Source organism: Nanorana parkeri, unplaced genomic scaffold (genome assembly GCF_000935625.1).
Source record: "Nanorana parkeri isolate BGI_ZX_2015 unplaced genomic scaffold, ASM93562v1 scaffold903, whole genome shotgun sequence".
Lineage (NCBI taxonomy): Eukaryota > Metazoa > Chordata > Amphibia > Anura > Dicroglossidae > Nanorana > Nanorana parkeri.
Window position 1 is genome coordinate 237,203 of NW_017307171.1, and position 21,950 is coordinate 259,152.

At 43.2% G+C, this 21,950-nt stretch overlaps 1 protein-coding gene across 1 annotated transcript in view; it reads left to right on the plus strand.

The window, feature by feature from the left end:
• The first annotated feature begins 1,283 nt into the window (after positions 1-1,283).
• Positions 1,284-21,950, plus strand: part of LOC108794839 (probable protein S-acyltransferase 23) — a 52,523-nt gene continuing 31,856 nt past the window's right edge. The window contains exons 1-2 of the mRNA XM_018565950.1: positions 1,284-1,352; positions 5,096-5,502. Of these exons, the coding sequence (XP_018421452.1) occupies positions 1,309-1,352; positions 5,096-5,502 (451 nt within the window). The 5' untranslated portion in view covers positions 1,284-1,308. The remainder of the gene's footprint in view (positions 1,353-5,095; positions 5,503-21,950) is intronic.

Consider the following 21,950-nt stretch of genomic DNA (forward strand, 5'->3'; position numbering starts at 1 on the left):
TACATGATGGCAATGGTATAGTATACATAGGGGTGAGGAGTGAGTGGACTCCAGCAGTACAGGGTGTTTGTAGAATAGAATGCTATGTTTACACACACGTCTATAATGATAGGGTCAGAGTGACGCTGCTGGACGCGGTGCTGTGTTGTGTCCCCGGCTCTCCTCCATTATTATATGAGGAGTTGTTAGTGTTGCCATGTGATCATTATCTCCAAGGGAGAAAGCCGGGATTCTGGTCGGACGGGATCTCAGAGCTGGCTGGACACCTGCAGACACACACTCCATACAGAAAGTTTGCCCGGACTAGTACACAGCGGACTGATCAGCTGGACGGAGCTCGGGAGACACAGACGAGCCGCCCTGTGTTCGTACTGGATGGAACGTTAGCCAGGAAGTGGAAGAGTCTGTGTGAGGAGAACATCGTTCTCCACAGACTGAGGAGCACAGGACCCACACAAACCCCACAGAGAACACACAGCACACAAACTACACAGCACAGAACCCACAGAGAACACACAGCACACAAACTACACAGCATAGAACCCACAGAAAACACACAGTACACAAACTACACAGCACTGAACCCACAGAGAACACACAGCACACAAACTACACAGCACTGAATCCACAGAGAACACAAAGCACACAAACTACACAGCACTGAACACAGAACACAAACTACACAGCACAGAACCCACAGAGAACAGAAAACACACAAACTACACAGCACTGAACCCACAGAGAACAGAAAACACACAAACTACACAGCACTGAACACACAGCACACAAACTACACAGCACGGAACCCACACAGCACAAAACCAACAGAGAGCATAATTGACAGAGCACAGAACCCACGGAGAACTAAATCCACAGAGCACATACACCACAGAGCACAGAACCCACAGAGAGCTTAGAAACTGCAGATCACTGAACCCACATATAGCAAAATTCACAGAGCAGAGAACCTAAACAATACAGAACCCACAGAGAACAGAATCAACACAACACTGAACCCACAGAGAACAGAATTCACACAGCACTGAAGCCACAGAGAACAGAATCCACACAGCACTGAGCCCACAGAGAACAGAATCCACACAGCACTGAGCCCACAGAGAACAGAATCCACACAGCACGGAACCCACAGAGAACAGAATCCACACAGCACGGAACCCACAGAGAACAGAATCCACACAGCACGGAACCCACAGAGAACAGAATCCACACAGCACTGAACACCTGACCCTCAGTACACAGAACTTCTCAGGCACTAACCAGCAGGGACCTCAGGGGCACGCAGTCCACATGGACAGCAGCACATCGCATATATTCCAGGCAGTCAAGGAATGGTAAGCATGTTATATGTCTCTTCTATACCGTGCAGTAAATATGGCTAGAATTCCCTGCTCACTACACTCATCTTTCTGTTAACTAGTGGTTAGTAAGTATAGACATTTTGTAAGGACTTTACCTGCTACTAACTAGTTCCGAATAATAAAATCATCATTGAGTAATTTTAATATTAATACATTTTTGGATTTAAAATATGGAAAATATAGGGATGTGTAAAAACGCATGCTTTAGCGCAGGCTATACCATTTCTCCCTCAGGCACCTAGCTTAAAGTGATTCTAAACTCAGGGGTTAAATCTTAAAAATACATTCAAGTACCTCAACTATTAACAAAAATGTATCTTATTTGTGTATCACTCGGCTGTAGATCCTCAAATCATCTCTGAATTGGTGCTGACACTGTCCTTCCTTCTGGAGGGGGGCTACTTGTGTTCCCCATGGTCCCTGTGTGTGTTGTAAAGAAGCCACCGCTCCAAGCTCACTCCCGTGATGGACTACAATCTCAATACAAATGAGTAAACTAAATATGAGATTGTAGTCCATCACAGAAGTGAGTTTAGAGCAGTGGCTACTTTACAACACACACAGGGACCATGGGGAACACAAGTAGCCCCCCTCCAGAAGGAAGGACAGTGTCAGCACCAATTCAGAGATGATTTGAGGATCTCCAGCTGAGTGATACACAAATAGGATACATTTTTGGTTATAGTTAAAGGAGAACTATGGGGTTAGGGCTTTTCCCCATAGTTCTCCTAAGGGTAATTGGAGGACACAAACTAGCATCCTCCCGTCTCCGAAAGCTCAGTATACCGCGAGCTGCAGCTCGCGTTATACTGAGACGCCGCAGCTGAAACGGATCCCGACAATCATGTCTGGATCCAGCCAGCAGCGTGAGTGACAGCGGGCTCTGCCTATCTAGAGGCAGAGCCAGCTGTACCCGCCCCTCCCCCGTCCGTTCCGCCAGTCAGCGCTGGAGGATCAGAGCAGGGAGGGGGGAATCCAGTCACTCCCCTGTCACGGCTCACCTGCGGGGATAGATCGAGAAGTGAGCGAGCGCCGGTATGTGTTCGCTCACTTCCCGATCGACTGAGCTGACCTGTGACAGTCTCATTGTCACAGGCCGGCTCAGATTATGAGGCTGAGTGCAAAGCACTCACCTCATAATTCTCCTTTAAGGAATGTATTTTTAAGATTTAACTGTTGAGTTTAGTGAAACCTTAAAGTCTATTTCCACCTTTGCAGTCAGATTTGATGCCCACTTTATGCTTCCCATTTACACAGCACCTAAAAAGAATAAAAAAAAATATTTCTTACATTTCTAGTTGTTTCTTTGGAGTAGGGTTATACATAGGACACTACAAGCAGCTTCTATTGCTTTGAATAGATGGCAAGATGTGCAGATAAGGGACAGACTGGAGGGACAGTGTACAATGTACCGCCTAAGCCTTGAGACCTTTAACCCCTTGTTGGGACAGACAGTCCTGAGCATCTAGTTTACAACTGATAATGAATATGTGCCAGACCAGTGCAGGCAGGGTAAATTATAGCAAAGATCCCTCCCCCCAAAGCAAAAATGTATGCAGCAATTTCATTATTTCTTATATTTTTGTTTAAGTTATGCTATGTGAACAGGAACATGCACAATTTAGCTGCAAAGGTGGAAAGACACTTTAAAGTGTACTATTGCATGCCAAGGCATTTTTTTCTTTGGATAGATATCATATTGGAAACATATCCTCTCACTTCCTGTTGAGTCTAAGGGATGCAAAGTGACAGGAAATCTCCCTAATGCAACACAGAAAAAAAACTGACAGTTGTTTTAACCCTCACTTACTCTATCCAATATCCTACAAAAGCTTTGGCTTTAGATGTACACTAAAGTCAAAGCTTTTATTAAGCCTTCAATTAGGGTTGCCACCTTTTCTTCAAGTGAAACCCGAACCATCTAGCACCGCAGTTTTCTTTTTTGGAGAATATAGAGGAGAGAGCGAGGAGAGGTAGCCAGGAGCAAGAGCAAGAAGAGACAGCCAAGGGAGGGATTAAAGAGACCAGCTATAGAGGACTACATGTTCCAGCAATACATTATACAGCAATACAAAATAAATATCAAGCGACATGTGTGTTGTTCCGGGCTGGCTCCCTGATGTCTCCAGGGTCTCAGGTGGCCTGTGCGGGCTCTCATGTGGACTCTGCAGGCTGTCAGATGAGCTGTGGAGGCTCTCAGGTGGGCTATGTGGGCTTTCAAGTGGCTGTGTGGGGTCTCGGGTGGCTATGTGGGCTATGCAGACTTCCCGGAGTGTTGTACGGTGTCTCACCACGGGTCTGGAGGCAGGCAGAGTGGTGTCAGGAAGACGTAGGAGCAGATGTGCGGGCCGGCACCTGTTTACATGCGCCTGTGGCTCACAGGAAGGCTGCCAAGGTCCCACGCTTGCTGGGGACCTCGGCAGCCTTTCTGTTAGCCACAGGATCGCACATCTCCTCTTCCGTCTTCGTGACACCTGTCAAAAAAATTATCAGCTGGCCTGAAACCCAGACACAGGACTCAAAAACTCTAGTGTCCGAGTCAATCCTGGACAAGTGGCAACCCTATATTCGAAGTAGCATGGAAGGTTTACACCCTGCGTCAAGTGTCCCCGCCGGTGACCTTCGCCAGTCTGTTTGTTCTAGTGATTTGACAGAAAGTGATGGGAAATCCACAATTTCAGAGTTGGCACCAGAACAAGGGGTGAGGGGAAACCTTCCAATGGGAAAATCTGTTTTTGGTGACAAATGTTCAAGAACAAAAGTCTGACTTAGCAGAACTTTCCTCTCCATTCATGTTGTTTCCCCAGGAAAAGAAAAGACAGACAAGAAAGACACCTCACAGGTTTTCTAAACATTCCCTAGCATATCCAAAACAAATTGGGGGCATTAGATAAACTTTAATCTTCCCAATGTTTGAGAGAACATACCCCTTTTTTATGGAGGAACCAGTTTCTACAATTGGCAGTGGGGTTTATCCCTGATAAATACTATGGGCTACACCAGAAACATTGCTTTTCTACTCATATCCTGGATAAGAATCAGACAAGTACACATCAAATGTCTGCATGTGGCCAGCAAAGCAGGCATGCTCTTTTTCTCTGTCATTTTCAGATCTGAAGATACAGTGTACTGTAAAAAAGGAAGAGGAACAGTAGAGATTTAAACTTTAGCTATCAATCATGTGTTCCTAAACTACACTAGAACAATGATAGCTGGAATCTGGTTATAGCCTAAGGACCCATTCACATCACAATGGTCAGTTGCGGTGCATTAAGGAAGCCCATTCATCACAAGGCAGGGTAATACATGACTACGTTCACAGAGCGCATACAAGGCAGCACTAGGTTCTCCTTCCAACTTTATTGTTCAAATTCCAGCATGAACCTCTCCTTTCTTTGACATGTTAGCGCCTCTTCATTGGACAAAATGAGTTTTGTCGAAGGAGCCGGCCCCAAAAAATCTCAGCTGAACGGTGACTGCAGTCAATCAGCTGTTGGGGTATTCTGGCCTCCTATCCCAGTCACCACCACCCTTATTTCACATCCAGGCATCACAGGGAAAGAAAGTGAGGGAAAATCTCCCCAGCGGGGTCACAGACAGAAGTCAAAATCTGACTGAAATTGGCTGGAGTTGGACATGAAAGTTTCTTTGTAGTTTCCTTTCACTGATATATGTCACCTGAGACCATGGCCTCATGTTCCTTCTTTGTATTGCAGTGATGTTAAGAAATGCCAGCAGTTTATTGATGAGGACGGTCCTTCAATTCTGGGAAATTATGATGAAAAGGGGCACACACCAGTTCATTGGGCTGCTCTGGCTGGATCTATAGAGCTGATAGGACTCTTTGTGGACTGTAAGGGACCAGTGGGCCTACCTAGCCAATCTGAGCCAGGCCAGCACCCCATTCACTGGGCTGCAGTGAATGGATGCATTGCTGTAGTGGACCTGCTTGTGAAGGCAGGAGTTCCATTAGACGTGGAAGATCAGAAAGGCTGCACCCCTTTGATCACAGCGGCACAATATGGACAAACAGCACTCTGCTGCTATCTCATTGGAAAAGGTGCTAAAGTACATTTATGTGACTTAGAGGGAGACACTGCACTGCACTGGGCAGCTTTTAAAGGTAAGCTTATTATCAAATGATTTTGTCTAAATAATATTTCATTATAAAATATCTGTGTTAAGCATATGATCAGGTATTTGTTTCACATTCCACAGTGCATGCTTTAATCAAACTCAGTGCCTAATGTTACCTTGTGTCTACAAATGGCAATGAAAAGATGACGGCACAATTGTCACCAGAGATGTCAGGTATATGTCTAAGTCAGTATATCCCACACTTTGCTTAGTTGTGTATCACCTCCACAGCCTTTGCACTATCTGAATAGCATCTGAATTATTATTAAAGGACAAAAGCATAGAGAGTAAAACATACTCTCTCTGCTGCTTAGAGCCTGCATGGGACACTGCATCTGTCACACACTGGCTCTATACCAAAACCCGAGTGATCATGTAACAGCTAATGGCTCATCTCAATGTCAGTCACCACTCCCCATTAGGGATTCCCCCCTCCCATCTGTGTTCCTCCTTACTGGAGGGACAGACAAGGGAGTGGGTGGGCACAGCTGGCTCTAGAGAGGCTGTCACTAGCTGTCACAATTTTGTCAGGATCCTTCCAGGCTGTGGCGTGGCATTAGCCTACTCTCTGCTGACTTTGGGTCAGAGGAGTACATTAGTACATGTACGTAAAAGAGGACTAAAGCCAAGGAAAATAGTTGGCTTTACTTCTCTTTTTAATGACCACATATTGCTTACCTGTGGAGTAAACACACTTGACTAGCCCTTTCATGATAGGACAGATTTCCATGAGCTAAAGAAAGTGTCCCATGGAAAGAGTTCGGCTCACTGATTGGTAGACATGGTAAAAGCTGAGTGTTCCTGATGGACATGGCTTTTTGTGACACACCATTTCACATCTTTCAGCATCAGCTTCCTTCGTGCCTCTCAGCATTTAGACACAAAACTTCTTAGATCTGCAAAGGAAGTTGTTGCTGGAAGACTTCCTTTTCTCAGGCACTGAGATCACAGGTCAGAACTAGGTAGCTTTATAATGGCCAGAATATTCCACTGACTGTGGATCCTTCTCTGACTGAGCTTTGAATGGGGTTGTATCTCTCTCACTCAGGGCCACCAGCCCAGCATATACTGTAATATTGTTCATGTCAAATAGATAGCTATTTGTTCAAAAGCACTGCTGATGGAAGTCCAGGGTATGAGACTTTTGTCTGTATTGTCCATCTAAAGACCACAAAATATACTTTGTAAACATACCAGTGGTTTGCGTAGGATGGCCTGCTTCTTTTTATAGTGCAACGGAACCAATTTCTCCACATATTCCTTATAAATATGACAAGTATTTCTGTGCTCATCTGAATGTAGAATTGGAATTATTTGCTACACTGGGCTGATAGGGTTTGATTTCTGGGAAAATGACAGAGAACATGTACAGACATATCTTAAACAGACTCCTTACTCACTAAACAAAATGTACAAATGCCTGGAGGAGTCTTTAATATTGTCTGACATGTCAGTTGAAAGTGGACCGTCTTTACCGTAATTCAGTAACCAAAAATCAATTAGTGCATCTTGCTGTCAGTCAGTGATGCACTTGTTCAGCTTTTAGTTATTGATTTTAAAGCTGAGCTATTTCCTAATTATTCTATGTTAGCTTTTATAGGAATACTATTGTATGCATTGCTGTAATCTACATAGAACCACATAACTATACATGGGATCAAAGTTGGAAACAAATAACGCTGTTTGAAATGGATGTGTATGCATTTATGTATAATTAAAGAAGAACTCCAGGCAAAGTTTGTAGTAACCCTTGCAGTGGGGCTAATACCACACTGCAAGGGTTAACTGCTCATTTTGGTCTAGGTAGTAAAATAAAAAAAAATTTATAGTCATCCGATCCTCCAAGCCAACTTGCTCTTTGACAGGCCCTTCCAGCCTGGTTCCCCTTCAGCTACAGCAGTCTAAGATCCGTGAGTCATCATGTTCTATACATAGTGTAAAGGATGTGAGGACACAGACACACATAACATGACTGCAGCGGAGGAGGAGACAGGAAGGAAGAATCGCTGTCACATCCAGCCGGCTCAGAGAATCGGTGAGTATAACTTTGCTATTTTCCTCCCTAGACCAAAATGAGAAGCTAACTAGGGATGCACCGATACCAAGTACCGTACTCAGTACAAGTACAGATACTTTTGAGCTCCAAGAATAGACCAGAGAAAAATTCTAAAGTTAGGAGGCTGCTGTCATTTGTAAGGAGCACACGGAGCTCCTGGGATTTGTACATCTCTGTTTTAATGTATCATTTTGTTTTTATAAATATAAGTAAAGGGATGCACTGATACCAGTTTTGCGAGTACGAGTACTGGTACTTGTCCAAGTCCTCACAGATACAAGTACTGATAAATTTTTGTTTATTGTCATGTGACAGTTTTTCTAAAACAATATCGACTAATGATTTCAGGACAGTGGTGGAGCGCCAGAGCCAGGTCCCAGCTGCAACCACTGCAACCCTGTTAGTTATCATGAAAATGCCAAGTATCGGCAATGGTATCTGAAAAGTATCGGTGCATCCTTACAGCTAACCCTTGCAGTGCGGAGGTAGCTCCACTACAAAGGTTAATAACATTTTTGCCCTGGGTTCTTCTTTAAGTGACCCTGTCACTCTAAAAATGTTTGACTCAGCCACTGAACTATGTTCCAATGTTGAGAGCTCTTCTGGTAATGTCTGCACTGAAACCGCCACTTCTGGGTTCCTTGGTCTCCTGAGCCCTCGACTGCTCTCTCCAATTTCTCCCACTGACCTCCACCTATTACAGGATACAGAAGTGATGTGGAGGTCAGCTGGTGGAACCAGTGACAACTACAGGAAACCCAGGACTAGTTTGTAAGCTCTCACAAGCAGGGCCCTCCTAACCCTATTGTACTGAAATTGTATTGTAACTGTACTGTCTCCCCCATTTTGGAAAGTGCTAAGCAAACTGTTGGCGTTATATAAATCCTGTATTATAATAATAACACTCCAGAAGTGTCAGTTTCAGTGTAAGATTTTTCAGCATCAGGGTGTAGTTCAGTGGCATAGGTAGTAGTAAAGTTGAGTATGTCCTTTCTCTTTTTTCAGGTATGCCTTGGTTAAAACACTCTTCTATAGCGACAGGGTCATTTTCAAAAATGTTAAGTATGTAGCGCTCACCCCCCGAAGGAGCCGCTGAATGCCCGGTTCATCTCTAGTTTGTCTAGGGCAGGGGCGCCTGCTATTTTTTGTCTGGAGATCTACTTTTCAAATGACGAGCTCATTGAGATCTACCAACGAAAAAACACCTGCATTCAGGGGCGGGAGGGGGCGTGGCGGTGCATTGAAGTCAATGTCACCGCAGCCAGGCTCCACAGGCAGGCCCCTCGCCCACAGTGCGATCGCCTGCATTAGTGCCTGTGTTCCAGTCCAGTGCGATCTGCAAAAATTCTGCGAGCACTATTTTTGCAGATCGCACTGGACCGGAATGCAGGCACTAATGTGCCTGCGTTCCGAGTGCGGGCGATCGCAATGTGGGCGATGCCATTGACTTCAATACAGCTCCACACCCACAGGGGGATCCAGAGAAGCGGCGGGAGGAGAGGACAGTGCGATCTACCAGTGATCGCTACGCGATCTACTGGTAGATTGCGATCGACCTTGTGGGCACCCCTGGTCTAGGGTATGTTCTTCGGCTGCCCACCCATTAGCACTAACCGCCCTTCTTCTGGTGCCCATAAACTGATGTCCACTCCAGTAGTAAAATGCTGAATAACCTTTTATTAAACATCTTCACTGGGGAGAGAGGTTATAGGGATTCTAGGTGTCCAGGGGTAACCAACAAGAGCTCCAGACTCACCAGATCTTGTAGGAATATCAGAGTAGATCCACTTGGGAGGCAGCAGACAGCAACTGATGTAGCAGCTAAGCAGGAAGGATACAGATCCTCAAGCAGGAAAGACACCGACCATACTCCTGAAGTCCTCTTAGTTCCAGGGTACTTCAAGAGCCTGCATTGGTCCCGGTTCTCTTCCTCTATCAGCATCACAGGCCTCTTCCATGTTGGAGGCCCTCACACCAGCCCATGCGCACCCCCAGGCCCTAGGCCTAGCCTGGGGGGCAGGCTGAACAGCACCCAGCCCTATTCCATGGCTGGTCCCGGCTAGTCTGAGCACATGGCAAATCCCACCAGTATATGCACCCTATCCCAGCATGCACCACTGGTTGAGAGAAACCCAGTGATTGGCTGCTGTACTGTACATACTCTACAGTGCCTTTCATTGGCTGTCCAACAATATGACAAAGTCACACTCCGCCTGGAATTAACCAGATAATTGCCACTATAAATCCAGCCAGGCTGACTACAGCCCTGGCTATCACTAAATGTCTAATAGCCACATACCAGAAGGTGATGGGGGCTACAAGTACATAAACTATTTCTGATAGCAGCCTCCTGCAACACTCTGCTGTTGTCATATTGAAACTTCTAATAAAAGCTGTCCCTGCAAGGAAGAAAGCTAATACTCTCCAGTTTCTGAAGAGTCGGGGATTCCCAGGGATTCATCATCACAGCAGTGTTCAGCGGTAGGGGCTGTGGCGGAGATGAGTATCTACTCTCTTCTTTGCAGGGACAACTTTAACTAGAAGTTTTATTTTTGCAACTGAGTTGCTTCAAAACTGACACTGGGAAAACAAGTATTTTCAGCCAACCAGGCTCTATGTCACTGCCCAGTGAAGTCAGTCTCACCCTAGTAGCTTGCTGAAAGGAGAAGAAGTTGGAGTGATAGTCTCCTAAATGCTCCTGTGTCTTATGTACACAGTCAGTAGGCTGGAGGCAGGTTATTGACCAAGTCTGTTGCATAGCTGTGCAGTTGAGAGGTAAGATCACCATGCTGTGCTGTTTCATAGGAACATCTGAATCACAAGGCTTGCTGGACAGAATTGCAGGCTAGTAGCTAGTAAATGATGTTTCCAAATGTGTATTTCGACATTGCAATTAGCTGCCTGGATTTCAGCTAGCAGCTTCATTTTTTTTTAAAGGTAGAGAGTCACTGCATTACATACAATTACATTGTTATGAAGCCAGAAGACCAAACAATAAAAAAGGTGCCTACAAATGTCATAACCTATAAAAAAAGAGATGTATTGTTATCAGAATAATTCTAATCCTTACTATAATTATGATTGGATGCAATAATTGTTGTATGGGCTAAATCAGTGATATGTCAGCATTTATCAAATAGTGAAATAGTCTTTTATATTTTTATATTGGATGTATTAATATAATGCAGGGGTGTGGAAATTTAAAAAAAAACTACTTGTCCAAGGGCTAAAGCGGGGGAATCTACTTGTCCCTCATGGCAATGTACTTGTCCCAAAAAAAAAATGTTTTTATCAAAACTAGGGATGCACTGATATAGGTTTTTGGGTATCGAGCACGAGCAATTATTCTGTTTGCCCGAGAAGCCTGCAAATGCCATCAGGAAACCGGGCGGTGAATAATGGCCTGATTGGGCGTGAAGCCGGCTTCCCGGCCAATCAGGAAACCGGGGTCATTAGTCGCTGCCCCGCTTTCTGATTGCACGGGAAGCTGGCTCCATGTTCCCCTACGGCACTGCCGGTCAGAGGAAATCTTCCACTGACCAGAAGTTCCAGTATTGGGGAAGGTATCGGAGCTTTTGGGCGAGTACAAGGACTGTTCACCGAAAAGTAAGTATAGCCGGGGGGGTAGGGGGTTCAGATTTGATTGGGTTATTCCCTTTTCCCATATTACTTGGGAAAGTGAGCTTGCTCTTTAAAGGAGGACTATGAGGTGAGTGATTTTCACTCAGCCTCATAGTTCGAGCTGATGTGTGACAATTAAACTGTCACAGGTCGGCTCTTTAGATCAGGAAGTGAGGGAACACATACCGTCGCTCGCTCACTTCTTGATCCTGTCCCTGCAGAGAGCCGTAACTGTCACTCACAGCTCTATGCAGGGATTCTCCCCCTCCCCACTCCGATCCTCCAGCACTGACTGGAGAAACGAACGGGGAGGGGGCGGGTACAGCTGGCTCTACCTCTAGATAGGCAGAGCCAGCTGTCAATCATGCAGCTGTGTGGATCTCGACAGTAATGTCAGGATCAGTGTTGGTTACCGCTGCGGCGGTCTCAGTATATAATGAGCTGTAGCTCGCGGTATACTGAGATTTGGGTCACGGGAGGACATATACTAGCGTCCTCCCGTGACCCAAATCTCAGTATCCCTTAGGGGAACTATGGGGAAAAACACTGACCCCATAGTTCTCCTTGAATGCACATTGTGCGTGAAGGAAAGCGATGCTGTTTGGCTACCGCAATATAGCACACAGTGCAATGGCGGCAGCACTCAACGCACATGCACAATGTCCTATGCATGCATTTATTTGCATGCAGATGACGGTGGCAGCGGGGTTGGTTTTAACTTTTTTTTTTTTTTACTTTATCACTTTTTTTTTTTTCATTTTTTTCATTTTTATACATTTTAATATTTTTTATAACTTCATTTGTTTTAATTTATTATTTATTATTTATTTCTCCCACTTAATTGTATTCCTATCACCCAGGATTGGAGTTAGGAGAACCATATCTTTGTGATATTAAAGTGTGAATGTGCCCAGGATTGGAGTTAGGTGCACTGGCCAGGGTCTAACTATATACAAGGTGAGGGGGACGGCAAGGGGATTCGTCAATAGGACAGTTGTAAGTCTTGAAGATGGAGGAAAATAGTAATGAAAGGGAAAGGCAGGGAGGGGAGAGGGCAAGGGGTGGGGGCATGCCTTCTCGCTGCAACAGGGGGGACATAAGGTATGATGGGTGTACATCAAGGAATCTCTGTGGGAGGTTGGTGGGGGAAAAAATGTATATCAATGGGAATCAGATGTTCTCAAATGTATTCATGGAGTCATTTTGTTGTGCTGTAAGCTTTTTGAAAAACATTATTAAAGACATAAAAGTAAATAGTTGTCAGAGGAAGGACTTCAAAGGCGTGGTTCCAGGAAAAGGGAACCAATGACCTTATGGATCTTCCAGTATATTTGGGACCAATAGTGCTTCATGATCAGACATTATAACCAAATATGAGCCTTCTGTGTGGCAGGCTCTGAAGCAAGTGAAAGGACAGGATGGTAGGGCTTTAGGGACTGTGGTTGGAACTAAGTACCATCCCATGAGAAATGTGTAGTTTGTTTCATGGGCTCAAACCTTGCTGCAGCTTTTGGAGGGTAGATGCCCTAATTTGGTCCCAATCGCTGCCCCCCAGATCTGCCTCTCATTTGACAGCATAAGGGGGTAGTGAAGTGTGGATAGTTTGTAAATGTTGGGAATACAAGAAAGAGACCACTCCAGGGCTATGAGGGCCAGAGGTGCAGAAAGATTCTTGGTAAGATCTGTAGTATGACTTTGAAGAGAGTTCAGGTTAATGATGGTTTACCTGAAGGTAGTTGAAGATCTCTCCAGGTGGAATATGGTAGTCTTTTGAAAGGGGCGGAAATGGTTTGATGCCAGAAGAGTCCAATAATTGAGATATTGTAATGTGGCGACATTTGATCCAGTGCTGATGGGATCTGTAAATCCTGGGGTGAACACAAGCTTTCCTATTATGGTCAGCAGGGGAGAGTGAAGGGAAATGCCACAAGAATGTTTAATTTCTTTCCATACCTTCAGAGAGTGGGTCGTAATGGGTTTGGAGACAAGGAAACATCATTGGTACAGCAGCCATAAAAGCCTATTTATAGTAAGCTTCTATTGCTATGTCAAAAACAATAATGACTGTGAGGAGATCTGGTTCTGGAGAACACATAGGCCAAAGGGTGAGATGCCCACGGGTAAGACCCTCAAGCAGCAAATGTGGATAATAGTGACATCTTCACCACTACTATCCTGCTAATGCAGGGCATTTTTTTAGTCATTCAAGAATGTCAAATGATCCTGGATTAACTTTACTTTTACCCTCAATATTGGCATAATGGGAACGGTATACACAGGGAGGTGGCAGATACTTTATTGACACATCAGTGGTGTAAATACTGATTCAGCAGTAATCACATGAAAGGATAGAGAAGAAGAGCAGAGTGAAACTTTAGAAGCACACAGGAGCTGGGGATATGAAGGACATGGGCTGTCGGCATGTGCAGTTGGCATAGGAAAGATTAGGTGACACCATTGTGAGAATAGTTTGCTAACACTTAGTTCTAAATAAATGTGGTCAAATCTTTATCTGAGCCATAGTAATTACAAAATTCATAAACAATCTTATTAAATCAACTATATTAAATCAAACATTCTTAATAAATCAATCTTTCAAAATACACCATTTTATTTTGCTATATATTATTTAATAAATGGTTTATATAATGAGACTAAAGCATGTGAAGCTCTGGGATAAAAACATAACACAAAATATCATTATACTGTACCAATAAATGAGTCAGGTCGGCGGAAGCAATTCCATTGTGGGTTTGACCTGCCCTGCTAGGGAAATTGCACTATAGAAGTAGATGTGGCCCAATAAGAAGAAGTTTTAAGGAACCAATCAATAATTACTGAAGCCCATAAGGCTTAAAAGCATTTTTTTTAAACGTAGCCTTGCATCAATGCATAGGCAGGCAAATAATTACCAAAAAAAATAAAGAATTCCACCATTACTTGACCCGTTAGGAGCAATCATCCTACAAAGATCAGTGAAAGGAAAAACGATACAGTTCTTTAATAGATGACAAAGGTATAAGGATTTGCAGACATGTGCTGAGCTTGAAAATTTGAAATTGATCTATGTTTAACTTTAGCAACAGTGCGATCCTGGATTGGAATTTCCTTAAGCTGTCTCCATCATGTTTAGTTCAGGTTGTTTGAGAACTCTTTATCGCAGATGTGACTGGCCTAGTCTTTTACACATTTGCCAGCTATCTAATGGGTGCATGGAGACTAAAGAGGTGATTGTGCGAGAACCTTATTCGTGCACTGATCCATTCCTAAAATTATGGCATCTATTTTCTTAGCTAGCTATTAAAAATACAATATATAATATAATATATATTGTATAGGCAGTGGTCTATACACAGATAGGGAGGTCTATAAATGCTAGTGCATGGACACACTTTAAAGCAAATCTGTTCTTTGCCTATTGCAGATGACATTCATTTTCATGGACCCCTGGTGGGCTTTGAAGGACAACTAACCAGGTTATTCACAAAAGGGTGAAGAGTTTGAAGGCAGGAAAAGTGAACAATCTAGGACAATATAGCTGACCTGGAAAGTGAGCTATATTGGAGAATTTTTCCAATTCAGCTATTTTGGCCTAGATTGGTGACTTCTCCTGCCTTCTCCAAACTCTTCACCCTTTGTGAATAACCCTGTTAAAGTGTATGTCCCTGTTCTGCAGTCTTACCGATAGTTTAGTAGCTTTGAACTGCAACAAGACTTACTTAAAGCAGGAATCCAGGAAACATTTTTTCTTAAAACCTGCCATGTAAAGAAAAAGTGTACTCACATGAGGTGCATGCTACATTTATGACCACATCAGTTTAGTTGATGCCCGATAGTATAGCTTTCGCTATACTTCCAGGACTCAGACTCTTTCCCCTTGCTAACTTTTGTATCTGACACCCGTCAAATAGAAATGAATGGTTAATCTTACCAACTGAGATACAGATAATAATAAGAACGCAACAGAGTTCTAAAAAATGCTTTGGGTTGTGTTGGGCTTTTGTAGTGTTTTTTGCTGCCCACAAACTATTTAACTAAAAGCATATTTCTTTTCTTCAACGAGATCAGGTTATCTGATATCACGTTTACCGTTTATTTCTCCCTGACAATATACAGTGTTTGTTGGCAAATAATTTGTTCTTTTGTAGCGATATTTTAAATATGTGCTGGTTGGAAGGCAGTAAAGCTACTTACCATATATAGTTCTCTTGTTTCTGCCAGCAGCTGAGGAGCTCTCAGAGGAAAAGAAAAATGAAACTTTCTAATATAAATCATTTAGATCTGCAGGAAAAAAGTAAAATGACAGTCCTTGGTCCAAGTCAATACACAGACTCCAGATTCCAATTTAAGAATTAGCATGTATTAAGTATACTGTATATACAGTATAGCACACAGTTATAGAAATAAGAGGAGGATATTTCTGTGTATACCGGGCCTGTAACATATTCATTTAGGTACAGTATAGCACAAAGTGCACTTTAGAGATGTGAAAAGAAATTCATGTGGTTTCCATTTTAAGCAAATAAATTAAGTATTCCTGGTCTGCAGTGCATTCCCATAAAACCTTTCCCTAGGGAAGGGAAATGAGAAGACTTTAGCAAGTGTTGAATGGTTTATATTTGTGTGACAACTGAAGAATGTGATGTAATCCATTATTATACAGCCTTTGCTCTATACAATGCACATGTAAAACAGAATCCATCTAAAACATAGATGGGTAAATATAAGGATTCTAGCTACTGTATACCTAGGGTTATAGACTTTGTTACTCCAAGCAGCTATAAGTCGTCGCCCCCCCTCCCCACTGCTAATGTAAGGACTTTCCTTAAATGATGCCTCTTAATCCGATCATCTTCTTTCCTGTAGTTTTTAGCTGTCCCTCCAGCGCTGGTGTTGGTTTCCGATCCAGCGCTGACTCCTCTGTCCTCCTCTTCACTCATGTCCCATGGAGTCTGTGCGGGTGCACGCTGCTCCATAGACTTACCTTGTGTCTCTTCTCGTCTCCCGGCTGAAGATCTGAACTGCGCATGCGCCCGCCCCCAGGATCCTTTGCGGCCGCCCGAGACTTTCAGATGTTCGGACGGGAGCTGCGGCGGAGACACAGGTATTATTATTATTATTACATAGAATTTATATAGCGCCAACAGTTTGTGCAGTGCTTTACAATATAAGGAAGACATTACAATCACAATACAATTCAAGACAAGATGGTAAGGAGGGTCACTGCCCCTGGGGGCTTACAATCGAAAAAGGGAGGGGGAAGTGATACATGAGGATGTAGCTGTGTGGGGATGAATTGTTTGAGAACGTGATGGTTCAGTGGTTAGGTTGAGGTGGGATAGGCTTCTCTGAAGAGATGAGCCTTTAGGGAACTCCTAAAGGCAGTCAAGGTGGGAGATAGACGGACAGGTTGGGGTAAAGAGTTCCAGAGGATGGGAGAGACTCTCCCATCTAAGGTCTAAGGTACTCTAGGTACGTATTAACCCTTAGAAAACGTTTTTTTTTATCGTTTTGCATATATCTACTGGTTGCTAGAATACGTGCCGCAATTTGTGCTTGTTTGTGCGCCTTTGTTTTCCACTTTTGCTGCGTGCCCTTATTGATTTCAATGGGTTCCTGTGCACCCAACAAAGTAGTCCATGTAGCAAAATCTGCAACATGTGGTCTCTGGTTTTTTTTCATCCATGTTTCTGCAGATTTTAAAGTGCACAAACAAGGGGCAAAAACTTGTGTCTTTCCAGCCTCCCTTGGGGTGCCTTTAGCTCGTAATGGCACAGCAAGCATGTTTCACGTACACACGTCAAAGCGCGTGTTTGACACACGTTCACAAAATGCTCAAGTGTGAATGGGTACTTATTGTAATGTCAGTGACAGGCACGCAGCTTGGTCAGAACATTGACACACATACTTTGAGGAATACAAATGCTGTGTACAGGATTTTGGCCTCTGTATATCATGGCTCAGTAGTTCTAGGCGTGGCGCTTTTGATGACACAAGTAACGGGTGGAAAATAGTGCACACACCTATGCCCCTAACCTACAGCCTATCCTTACCATCTTACCTGACCCTAACATTTCACCCTAGTCTTTCCCAGGACCTGACCTCACCTAACCCTAACATTTATCCCTAGTCTTTCCCATGACCTGACCCTAACATTTCACCCTAGTCTTTCCCATAACCTGAACTTACCTAACCCTAACATTTAACCCTAGTCTCCCCCATAATTAACCCCTTGGCCTAACCATAAATCTACTCCCCATTACTATATTAAAGTCAAACTCTTTCTTTACCTTAATTCACCAAAGATATGTGTGCTAAAAGGTTACACCTCCTGCACAAAGCTCTTACACTGCCAGTGCTAACTGTTCTTTCAAAGGTGCTGGCATTTCAGTATTGTTAGCTTAGCCAGTTGCCTTAGCCTGATGGGTTCATTTCACATAGTAAACTAATGATGTATAGGAGGCAAACAAATCATGTATAGGAGGCAAACAATGTACTCAAATCTTCTAGAGATCTAGATATTAGTGCATTTTGGAAGTATCAGGTTTAACATTTCTGTGTGATCCATGCTGTTAAAGTGTTGCCTTGGCAATTTTGTCTGTAGGAGTGTTAAATGTGACAAGCTCTACTGCCATTCAGCATTGGATGTAAATGGATTGCTCTGCTATGTTCAAGATTTTCAAAGGATCACACTAATTCACAACCACTAACAAATATCACTACGCTTTCCAGCTATTCCAACAGCTTTTTTTAATTTACAGTCATTTCATTATAATTTTTTTAACATGACATCCCCAAATTGGATGCTAGCCTACCACATCAGGGGTTGATCAATAAGGGTTGATGTACTGAAGGATAGCAAGCAAGCATGTATCCCCCATGTCATACCAATGCCATATGCAAACTATGCGGGGATGCTTCCACACGACTGGTGACAAGAACTGTTGAAATGTTTTAATACATTATTGAATAAACTTCGTAGTTAACTTTTAGAACTATTTTTAAAAGTCATTTGTGTCTATTTTAAAAGTTTTCTTCACATCAAGTTAACAGGTAAGTCCTCACTAGGGGCAGGGGAGCAAATTTCTTCTTACATAAAATTCTTCCATATTTCCAGGACTCGTCTTGGAAAACTAGAGAAATTGAACAGCCTGATACCAAAAAGGGACATATTTAATATTTCAATAACAAGTAACTGAGGGAAGGTTGGAAGGTTTTTAGCAAATAAATCTATGGAAAAGTTACTAGCAGATCAACAAATGGGAACCAGACAAAATGGGTCATAGGAGCACACAGACAGGATTTTGTAAAAGTTTTCTGACCTCTGTTAAAAAACATGTCAGGGCAGAAATCTTAAAGATGCCATTGCTGACGAATTCCATGAGTTGGATATGAACTATTTAATTTATTATATTTAATTAATTGTTTGAGAGAAATAAAGATAACTAGAAAATGTGTCTAATGTCTGTATGGTTGGTGGTGGGTGTAGAACAATGACAATATGGTGACTTTATAGGGCCAATTGCTGACACATATGGATGCCAATGCTGACACATTCCTGGTAAGACTGGCTCTTCCAGGAATGTGCTTATCAGGAATAATCAAACTATGTGTTCGAGTATGTATTAATGGCAATCTGACAGGAAGAAGACCACTTGTCTTAGAACTATGTCATTGAACCTGTCTTTCCTTTACGCAGCAGTTGCACACTCCAGTATCCAGCTTCTGAGACAGATGTTTTTCTTCACAACAAGTTAGCTTTAATGTGTAATTCTAGTTTTGGATAGCAAAGGTGATGGGTTACTCTGTGATAACCCCGGGAATGGTTTAAAACTCTGAGGGTTTTTAAGTGTCCTGTGGGTCGTGAATGAGATTTCCAATCATTTCCTGCTCATGTGATCTCCTGTCACAAAGGAGAATATCCGCAGTGGGGAGTGGGATCTCGGTGAACATCATCACAGACAAACAAAGTAAAGGAGATTATGGATCCTCCACAATTTCCCCACCGTGGAGAACCTATAATATCCTTTACTTTATTACAGACAGACATACAAACACATTTCCTGCAGATCAGCTGCACACTCTGCACATCAGCACTCCCACCCTGCAACATCCCTGAAGCCTCTCTACTATCTACTTCAACAATTCGGATTCAAGGTGAATGGAAAACAAGATGTACATCAAGCTTTCAAACTTGACTTCTACAAGTCCACTATCCTTAATGTCATTATATTGTATGTACTATTCTCTTCTCTAAATCTCCTCTTCTCTGATCTTTTAGGTGATAGCTTTATTTAGATACCTATTTCATGTCTTTCTAACCTTGACTCAACTTATGTTAATTTGCCCCCGACCCCTTATTTGTACTTTGAAAAAGAAGGGGAAAAAATAACAGCCTGTTGACCGTTTGTTTTTTTCTCTCCAACTTTCTTTTCCTCACCTCTACAAACAGATAGTCTTTCTTAGCAGCCCTGCAGATCAGCTGCACACTCTGCACATCAGCACTCCCACCCTCCCTCCCCTCAACCCACCCACCCCATGGTGCACTTTACCTATATAGGAACACAATAAAACTTGACCTCACTACCATTCAGGTGCCCAGCAGCTGCTTTGCATCTACCACTCTGCCTGTCACTCACACAATCCCACTTTAACATTTTCCATACCTCTCTCTTTGCATACTGCCACCCTTTTATTCCTACTACTCCTCATTCATTCTATTGTCTCATACTTACTCTGCACAGCCAAGGGGTAAGGTCACACTCTCCACTAAACATTAAACATTTCTGAAAATATAAATATCCAAATTCCGATATCTTCTCTCCTCTGTTAATATGAATTCTCTACCTTTACTTCTCACTATTTGGGCCTCTCTTCTTAAACTGTTTTTTCCTCACCCCCCCTCTCCACCCCACAATTTATATATTTTGCCCTCTCTCCTGCCCTCTCCCTATTACTGCACTCATCATCTCCTACTCATTCTAAATCCAAATGCTAGGTTTACCTCCAGGACACTGGGGCATGTTCACCCGTACAAAACGCCCTCTCATCTCACTTCACTCACCCTTCTGCTTCTCCTGACTTCAGGGGATATCTCTCCCAATCCTGGCCCTCTCTTTTCTAACACCCACCTTCCTAACCAGCACTGCCTTTCCTCTGGCAGCAGCTGCAATCCACACAACCTGATTTTTATTCCCCTGCTTCCTAGAACCGGTCCTCCCTTCTGTTGTGCCTTCTGGAATGCTCGCTCTGTCTGTAACAAACTGACCACTGTGCATGATCTTCTTATCTCCAATTCCTTTAACATGCTTGCTGTTACTGAAACCTGGCTTCAGGAATCCGACTCTGCCTCCCCTGCTGCCCTCTCCCATGGTGGGCTCCACTGGACACACTCACCCAGACCCAAATGGGGAAAGGAGGTGGTGTGGGTTTCCTTCTATCCCCACAATGCACTTTTCAAGTTCTGCCTTCACCTCCCTCTCTATCCCTCTCCTCTTTTGAAACTCACTGTATTCGCCTATTCCCTCTAATTTCTTTGAGGATTGCCGTTATCTACCGACCACCTGGGCCAATATCTCGCTTTCTTGATGACTTCTCTGCCTGGCTACCCTACTTTCTCTCCTCAGAAATACTCACTATCATCCTTGGTGACTTTAACATTGCTACTAACATTAACTCCCCAGCTTCCACTCAATTTCTTAACCTAACCTCTTCTTTTGATCTAACTCAATGGACACAGACTCCTTCTCACTCTGATGGTAACACACTTGATCTTGTTTTCTCCCACCTATGCACTCCTTGCAACCTCTCCAACACCCCTTTCCCACTCTCAGACCACAACCTGGTCAGTTTCACAATCACCCTGTCCCCAACGCGGACTCCCCCTACACGTCACACTGTCACCCGGAGAAACCTCCACCACCTTGACCCTTCTCTTCTCCACTCTGCTACTGACTCCCTCTATGACAATATCTCACCCATGCCCTGCCCTGACCTGGCTTCTTCTGTTTTTACCTTTCAGAGTATTTTATTAATTTTCCAAATTACAATAAGACAATAAAATAGCACATGATGCACAATCAGTATAACATACAATTGCATTACAGTTTCTTCCACATTAGCGTAATCAAGTAGTAGGAAGGGATCACTAGAGGCTATACACACAATATATAATAGTTCTGTACAACAGAACATATCTATCCACCTATTCTTGCCAATTTATCCCCCATCACTAAAATCAAAAATTAGAACAGTCTGAGAGGAATATCTGACCTAGGGATCCGCCTATGTCTGAAGCAAACATTTGTTATGATCTCCTCCATATCTATATCAATAGGGAGACTTTCTGTCCAGCATCTATGTACTAAACGGCTCACATGTGTGAGCATAAAGAAAAAAATAAAAAACAGACAAAAAGAGGAAAAAGAATTAGATACTAAATGAAGCAGAACAGAATCCGAAAAGAGTAGCTCCATCCCCGACCAAATATCCCAACATCTACTTAAACCTTAAACATAGTCCCCAGAGAAAAATTCCAGAAAAGTTGAACAATGAAAATTACCCGGTTTCCAGCACCCCTGTATATAACAACCAGGGGGTCCAGGTCAATTCAAAACTTTTTTTTATTATCTTGGAGGATGCTGTGAAGTTTCTCATGGACCATAATCCACGACATTTTTTGTTTGACCAAGTGGAATGGAATTGTTGGTGTTTTCCAAGCCCTAGCTATGGTTATTTTGGCTGCCAACAGAAAGAAA